General features: G+C 45.0%; 1 protein-coding gene across 3 annotated transcripts in view; it reads right to left on the bottom strand.

The window, feature by feature from the left end:
* SRGAP2 (SLIT-ROBO Rho GTPase activating protein 2) overlaps positions 1–8,635 on the bottom strand; it is a 235,076-nt gene that overhangs the window by 139,363 nt on the left and 87,078 nt on the right. For all 3 annotated transcript variants that reach the window (XM_007470702.1, XM_007470700.1, XM_007470701.1), the window contains exon 2: positions 3,775–3,967. In XM_007470702.1, coding sequence (XP_007470764.1) covers positions 3,775–3,967 — 193 coding nt within the window. The remainder of the gene's footprint in view (positions 1–3,774; positions 3,968–8,635) is intronic.

The following is an 8,635-nucleotide window of genomic DNA, read 5'->3' as shown; positions in this document are numbered from 1 at the left end:
TTTTTTGGTGGTACGCGGGCCTCTCACTGTTGTGGCCTCTCCCGTTGTGGAGCACAGGCTCCGGTCGCGCAGGCTCAGCAGCCATGGCTCACGGGCCCAGCAGCTCTGTGGCATGTGGGATCTTCCCAGACGGGGGCACGAACCCATGTCCCCTGCATCAGCAGGCGGACTCTCAACCACTGCGTCACCAGGGAAGCTCCCATAGTCACTTTTTACCTCACCTCTTACCTCAATAGTACAACATCTCCACTGGACAGCCTTCCCACTGCCCCAAACCCAACATGCCCAGAGCAGGCTCACCATTCAAACCAGGTCTTCCCTCAACAGCCCCACTTCTAACATAGATGCCCCAATTCTTCCAGGACTCCAGGCTAGAGACACTGGGTCACCTCTGACCGTTACAGTTCTTTACCCAATCAGTTACCCAGTCCTCTTAAGTTTCTTGAATACTTCTTGAATATATGCCTTCCTCTCTATTCTATGCCTTTGCTCTCACATCGTACATGGATTATCCCCCCAAAACCTCCATCTTGGCCTTCTCTGGCATAAAAATTCATTCTTCTACCATCTTTCCTCACATCTCCTTCCCCACACAAGAGCCCAGAGGGCTCTCTACCATGCTGCCACATCAAATTTGAACTACCCTGCTTGTCTGTCAAAGCACCGTTATTTGGTGTCTACTTATCTAAACCCTATTTTCCACTGCTTTGGGAAATACCTGTGTTCTCATAATATTTTGCTCATACCTCTGTTAAAGTCCTTTTTACATTATATTGTTTACACGTCTCTTTTCCCTGTTAGCCAAGATTCCAGAGCTTATCTCAGTCTCTGAAGGAATCAGCACAGAACACAGTACCCAGTAGGCATTTAAAAGGGGTCTGTTGAATAAGTATCAATAGATTGCTCCTCAGGATAAGATCCAACAAGAAACTATTAAAGTAACCTAGCCATAAAGTGACAGCAAAGGAGTGGCAAAGGCTCCTCTACAAGTGCTTGTAGCCCTTTGTTCTTTTGTTCTGCAACACTTACCTCAACTCATCTAAATGTGTGATGTGTTCAGTGCCTGTTTCCTCATTCTATTATAAGTGCCATGTGGAAGACGGTGCTTGTTCATTGTTATATCCCAGGGTACAACGTCTGGTCTGAAGGAGTTCAAGGAATGCACAATGGACATTTGTTGAATGAATGCATACGAACCTCCTGTAATAAAGCTGGATCCCTCACTAGCCCCTTTACCCCTCACCACCAAACACTCCTGCTTCCTCTCTCTCGCACATGCTATTCTCTCCTACACAAATCTACCTTTAAGGACTAACCTAAATCCCACTTGCTTCATGAAAATGCTCCTGACTATTCCACATCCTTTATCTGTCTCTGATGATTTATCACTGACCTCTTATCACATCTATATTCTACATAAAACCAATGATCTCTTAATGAGACCATTATTGCTTTATCCTCTAATTGCTTCCTATATTAAAAATCTTTTCTCCCCAACCAGATATGGCTCCCTATGGATACACACAATAAACCTGTCTTGTATCTTCCAATACCTGTACAACACAGAGCACATAGCTGGCTCTCAAGAAATACTCATTTGTCGTCTGGGAAAAATGAAGCAAGGTACCAACTTTATCAGAAGGGAAATCAATTCTCCAGTCTTGGAGAAAACACCCTATTTCTTGTATGTGATCTTAGAGCAGTTCAGCACATCTGTACCTTAATTTGTAGTAAATGTGTCCTTAAGCTGAGAATATAATATAGTACTAAAAATCAAATGCTATTTTAAACTTAGGAGGAGTTTATCAAGAGAATAAATCCAACTTTGAATCATTTTTCTAAAGCAAACAATTCCCCCACTGATCTTCATTTATCATATACTAAAATAACATTTTAGTCTCTCAGGATTGCTTATCATAAAGAGAACAGGACTTGCAAAAGATAAGGGACTCGGAGGACAAAACATCTGGAGGAAATTCTCTTTCTGGCTTCTATTGAAAGTGTCATATGTTCTCCTTACTTATTCATTGCTCAGAGCTGGCTTGTAAAGGATAAATTGTATCCCAAATTATTAGGGCGATAAACAAAAATAGAAAACAGGGAAATAAGATACACTTGGCATTAATTCTTAAATTCACTCATTCATTTACTCATCCAATAATATTTAGTGAGCATCTATTACATATTACACTAGGCACTGTGGGAGACTGAACAATGAATCAGAAAAGCTTAGACAGTCCACTGAGGGAAGATAATATAAGGCAGATAGTTCTGAATGTCCTAATAAAAGAACAAAAAAAAGAACTGCTCTAAGAATTTAGAAGACGGAGAACATTCTTCCTCCTGGGAGAATCTGGAAAGTTTCTTAAAACAGGTTGCATCTGCATTCAGTCTTAAAACATGGGTATGGCTTTGACTTGCAGAGATGTGAAGAATGGGCACAAAAGTTCACATAACAGGATAAGCAAAGGCCCAGTGGAGTTAGTGTTCTGTTTGGCTGCAGTATAGCAGAACAGAAACAGGAAATAAGGTTGGAAAGCTGGTCGGGCCAGATGTAGAGGGGCTTGAAGACCAAGCCAAGAAGTGTACATACACCTTTGTGAACAGAGCAACACTTCTCAAACTTAATTGTGCACACAAATCACCTGGGGATCTTGTTACAGCAGACTGGGAGTAGGACCTGAGATTCTGCATCTCCAAAACCCCGGCGGTGCTATCTTGGGAAACCACATCTTCAGTATCAAGAACACAGACATCGGGGGGCCATTACACAGAGAGACTGCCTGATCCCCAGGGTGTTCCAGGAAGACTAAATCTGATAATAATGGATCAGGCAGATTGGAATGGGGAGAAGCTAAAGACTGTTGTCCGCAACGCCGGTCGTTCGTTAGAATCATCTGGGAAGCTTCTACACCACACTGTTACTCGGGCCTTACTCCCGGAGATTCTGGTTTAATTGATCTGGAGTGGGGCCCAGATTTCAGTATTTTTAAAAAGTTCTCCAGGGAATTCTAATGTGTGGCCAGGATTGAGAACCTCTGCTAAAGATGATACAGTAAGTATTGCAATCACTCAGGCAAAGATGATGATGATCTAAACTAGTGCAATGGCAGTGAGAACAAAGTGAAGGGGCCAGTTGTATAAAATACTGTAAATGTAGAAGGAATAGGCTTTAGCAACTGTCTGCACAGAGACTTAGATTTATGGCTACAACATTCATTTCTTCCAGTTAAAGACAGTTTGGTGAAATGGTTAAGAACACAGACTCTGGAGCCAGATTGCCTGGGTTTGGATTTCAGCTCTGCTATTCTGCTATTTATTTATTAGGGGTGTGTGTGTGTGTGTGTGTGAGAGAGAGAGAGAGAGAGAGAGAGACATTGGGCAAGTTCCTTAACCACTTTATGACTCAGTTTCCTCATCTGTATGTTGGGGATATAACAATAACTAACATATGGAGTTGTGAAGATTAAGTGAATTAACAAATATGTGAAAGCCCTTAGAACCATGCTTGGCATATAGGAAGAGCTTTAAAGGCGTTTGCTGTTATTATAAGCATGGTTTATCATCTATTCTGATCTCTCCAAGGTATCGAACTGAATGTAAGACTGATCTGGAAAAGGAGAAGTCCTTGAGGGCTCTCAACCCTCAGCCAATTTGAAATCACTAGGTCACCTGCTTCATAAATACAATTCGATGGAGGTGGCACACCCTGCCTCCCTCCATCCCGGACCCCATTCTCAAGGTCTCTAAAGGTAACAGCCACAGTGTCCCTACTTGAACTGCTGGTCCTTGGTGCTTCGCGTCTTGGCCAGGAAGCGCTCTGCCAGCTTCTCCAGGTTGCGGGAGTAGTCCATCTCGATCTCAGCCTTCTTCCGGAAGAAGTCCTGGAGGTCCTGCAACAGCTGCACCCGGAGCTCACACTGCTGGTCCAGGCATTTCATCTGCTCTGTGAGCTGAGCACGGATCTCTGCAATGAAAGCGAGGTGAAGCAGTCAGACAGAGATCCCTGGAAAAAATCATAACACCAACATTTACCCCTTCCATTTAGTTGTTCCCTGTGCTATGGGGAGCTTAAATGCTTTAATTTTTAAAATGTGATGTGAGGCACCACCAAAACTCACCAACTCTTTTCAGACCCTTAAAGAACACTGAAACCAGGGATCTGCTAAATCATTTAAGAGAAGCTGCTTATCAGACATAATAATACTCAGAGCTACCCCTTAATGAGCAATTTATTGTGCTTCCAGCACAGTGTCAGAATGTAGGCTCCCTTCTGGCAGGGAGCCAAATGAATTATCTCCCAACCATCCTATTAGGTTAGTACTACTTTCATCCCTATTTTAAAGATGAGAAAACTGACTCTTAAAAAGAAGTCAAGCTATTAGGTGGTGGAGCCGGGATTCAAACCCAAACAGCTTCACTTCAGAGCCCAAAGTCCTACTTTTTATACTTTCTCCCATTATTTCAAACTGTTTTTCCACATCTTCATGAAGCAGGGGGAGAGGTCAGGATATTTTAATGGAGATAGAAAGGGCTCTGCCCAAGGGCAAATAGTGGCAGTCAAGAATGAAACAAGCACCCAGACCTCTAGGCATGCAAACCATTAACTGTCAATCGGATTCCATAGTTTCCAACACCACTGAATGTAATCAATCTTCAAGAAGCTGATATTTTCACCAACAAATATCACTCATATCTCTGATGCTTCATCCTCACGGATGCTCAGAGCCTCTGCCGTGTCAAAGCTAGAAATATTTCTGGTTAAGCTCTAGCTTGGCAGCTTTCTGGCTGGCCAGAATGCTCGTACAGGGTTAGCAAACACCCTCTCTGGAACTGCAGCAATGGCAGCTTCATATACAACCAGATCTGCCTCAGATGCAATACTGCATTCGTTACTGACAAGAGACCTGGCACCCACAGGAAGCAGTTTGCCAAAGCCAGACTGCAAGGCCTGCAGTGCGTATCCTGCTGAAGTTATGTCCCAATCCCCATCTGAGTCACAGTGGAGTCACTTCTTTCAACCCTTTCTTCCCCACCCCCCAACAAGCCTGCTCAGCTCCAATAGCTTAGGATGTGACAGTAACTCCAATCCCAGGGAAAAAGAGCACCTGTATTATTACACCTTTCCTCTGCATGCTCTAAATTCATTCCTCAACAGTAGAGTTGTAACAGTGCTTTCAGTCTATGCTCTGTAATGCACAGGGTGGGGGTGTGGAATCTAGAGTTTTCATCTGAGCTGCAGATAAATCAGAGGCAAATCCAGGAACGAAGCTATGATGTTGAAAATTCTGCCAACCACTCCTTTTATGAAGCAGTGAGGGATGGGCAAATGGTACATTGGGCTTTGCCTTGGAGTAGCTGCAGGCCCATCATCCATCCCCATCTTCATTTTTGTTTGTTTTTACAGATATCAGGATGTACCACAAGTATCTGGTCCTTTATGGGTGATCTCAGGTGATCTGTGAGTGTAGTTCTCACCCTCTTCGGCTCCCTGCCTCCTCCCGTGCCAACCACCAATGCCAACCAGGCCTGCAGTAACCTCACCTGAACTGAAACTGAGCACCGGAGGATTGTTTCAAGCAGACAGAAGGCTGCGCAGAAAAGCCGCCTACCTCATCAAAGCTCTCTTGTTCTGTGTTTTTTTGGAGTCTGATTACAGGGGTGTTGGGGGGAAGATCTGTAGAGGGCATGCCAGGCATCTGGTTCCTGCCAGGGATTTCTGGGCCTCTTAAAGGCAACAGCCCTTGCCGAGACTATTCCTCGAGGCATCTGTCCTCTTTCTATCTTTGATAGATAGAAGTAATAGCTGGTAGTAGTAGCCACTGGGTAGGCAGACTGTGGGTGGAGAGGACATTCTCAATGCTCATTGATATTACTTACAACTTGTCCATTAAATAAGAATCAGAGGGCTTCCCTGGTGGCGCAGTGGTTGAGAGTCCGCCTGCCGATGAAGGGGACATGGGTTCGTGCCCCAGTCAGGGAAGATCCCACGTGCCACAGAGCGGCTAGGCCTGTGAGCCATGGACGCTAAGCCTGCGCGTCCGGAGCCTGGGCTCCACAACGGGAGAGGCCACAGCAGTGAGAGGTCCATGTACCGCAAAAAAAAATAATTATAAGAATCAGGGCATCTTAGGGTGAAAAGGCTTTCTAGGTACCCAGTCAGTAACAGATGTGCAAGAGGATGTGGATAGGCAAGGGGCTGCCAGCCCTCTCTGAGTCACTTGTAATTCATTTAAGACTTTGCCTCAATAAACTAACTAGTGGAGCAGAAAGGGAGCACAGGAGGATGGATGATGCCCACCTTCGCCATAAAAAGAGGAGGCTAAGCAAATTCCCACAATACCCATAAAGTTCCAGAGGTAGACCACTCCAGGGTTGTCCTGTCTGAGGAGCAAGCACTTCATGGGAGGCCTTTAAGATATGTGAATTAATCTAAGAAGCCCCAACGTGCATCCAGCCAGCATGGAATTCCACCCTGACCTCCTTAGGTGTCTCAACAAATGGGCAGCATCACCCAAAGTGCACCCCAACATCAGGCATCCCCTCCGGGCCCCTGAAGGAAAGGGAGCACGTGCTTACTGAACACCTTTATACACATCACCTCATTTAACCTTTATTACCAGTCCATAATTGGTATCCCCAATTGTCCTGATTGCACAGATGAGAAAACTGAAGTATGACAAGTAATTTACCAAAGGCTCATACAATTAGGTGCAAGTGGGGTTGAAGCCAAATGAAGGTTTGCCTTGACTTGTCAAAGAGGTTGTCAGTGGCGCAGGGAAACAAGAGAAACGGACAAGAGTCTGGGGTCTCTGAGGTATTTCTGGGGGAATCACAGTTTTTCTCGCTCCAAACCCTGGAATGTCCCCTTCCCCACCTTCCAGATGAGGTGGTGACTCAGGCCCCCAGAGTCAAGTTTGAAGTAGCCCGGTGACTCACTAACTAGCCCATGTTTCAACTAGTCCACAACTGGGCTGGATCCCTTCCTGCTTCCTAGATCTCCTCTACAGGGCAGCTTTGAAGGAAGTGAGAATGCGATATCCCCACCCCAATCCAGGAAAAGGAGAGTCTCTGCTAAGAGATACCACCTGCCACTGTGGTTAATTAGTGATGCGACTCCACTGAGCATCTCCCCTCCCCCACCCCTCCCCATGGAAGGAGATGCCGCCCTGGCTCCCACCCTCAGAGCCTCTGCTCAGGCACTTAAGGGAGACTCCAACTACCCCCATCTCCAGGCCTGCAGCTCCAAGACAGAATGGCTGCTCTGTCCAGGGCAAAACGTGCTCTGTCCAGGCTTTTGCTGCTGCTGCTTTTGCTGCAAAGACAAACAATGGTCCCCAAGAAGGCAGCTGTGCCAGCCCCAGTCCTCTGTCCATGCATATGAGGGGCAGGAAACAATAGGCCACTGAACGCCAGCACGCCTGGGCCACGTGCCCAGGCTGGAGGCCCCTCTGTACCCTGGCCGACCAATAAACTACAAGGGCAGAAAGAAGAAAGGGGCAATTTATAAAAACATGGAGGAATTCCTCACAGTTCCATCCACACAGTTCCAGAATGCACGTGCACACGTGTATACATGCAAAGACACACAATCATACCACCCACAGTGCTTCACCACATCAACCCAAGAAGCCTTTGCAAATTCAGTTTATAGTTGGATGAAAGTTCCTGGGAGCTGGGGATGATGGGATCTTTGTAGGTTCTGTCCCTAGAACTACACTGAAGAAGTCAAGTTCTCACGTTCTACATGCAGCGATATCTCAGGGCTATAAATGTATTTCATGGCCATCCAGAAAGCCAAAGTACAAAGGTCACCATGAACGACCTGGAGTGATACATGCCAAAAATGACCTCCCCTGGGCACCTCACACAGCCCATTTATTCAGCAAATCTTTACTGTGCCCCTACTGTATAACAGACCCTGTGCTAGGTGATGGAAACAGAGGACAAAACAGGCCCAAGCCCTGCCCTAATGAAGCATGGCTTGACAAGAAGAGGAAGGAAAAGAAAGCAAAGACAGTCTCATTACTTTTGCTTCAAATATTCTTTATTATAGATAGCCATGGTATTAAGCCCCCAGCTAAAGACCAAAGATTTAAAAATCATCAGTAGCAGGCAAAAGATATTAGGCAACAAGCCTAAGAACATTTCAATGTCCTCTGACTCTTTTTCTATTATTATGTTTTATAAAAATGACACTTGAATAAAAACTGCAGCTTCCCTTGCAAAAGGGGCCAAAGTTCTAGAACAAGTTTCTTGAAAATCAGAGTTAACCTGTGGTTAGCATTTCATTCAAAGATTCAAGTCAAAATGTTAAGTCCACTGTTCTGGAACTAGACTGTGACGATGGTTGCACAATCTTGTGAATATACAAAAACAAAAAACCCACTGAACTGTACACTTCAAAGGGGTAAATTTTATGGTATGTGAATTATATCTCATTACAAAAATTGAACCCCACCAACACAGCATGTCCTGCTGAGTGCCATCCTGCCAACTAAGGGGAAAATGGTCCAGCAAACAGGCACCAAAAGGAGGAAGGAATTCTTGGTTTCCATTTCTCCACTTGTATGGGCTGATTCAGTTCTGTGCATTGAATTTTTTTTTTTTTTTTTTTTTTTTGGGGTACACAGGC

This window comes from Lipotes vexillifer, unplaced genomic scaffold (genome assembly GCF_000442215.2).
Source record: "Lipotes vexillifer unplaced genomic scaffold, Lipotes_vexillifer_v1.1 scaffold1122, whole genome shotgun sequence".
NCBI lineage: Eukaryota > Metazoa > Chordata > Mammalia > Artiodactyla > Lipotidae > Lipotes > Lipotes vexillifer.
Note: the sequence above shows the minus strand (reverse complement) of the source record. Positions and strands in the feature narration are given on the sequence as shown.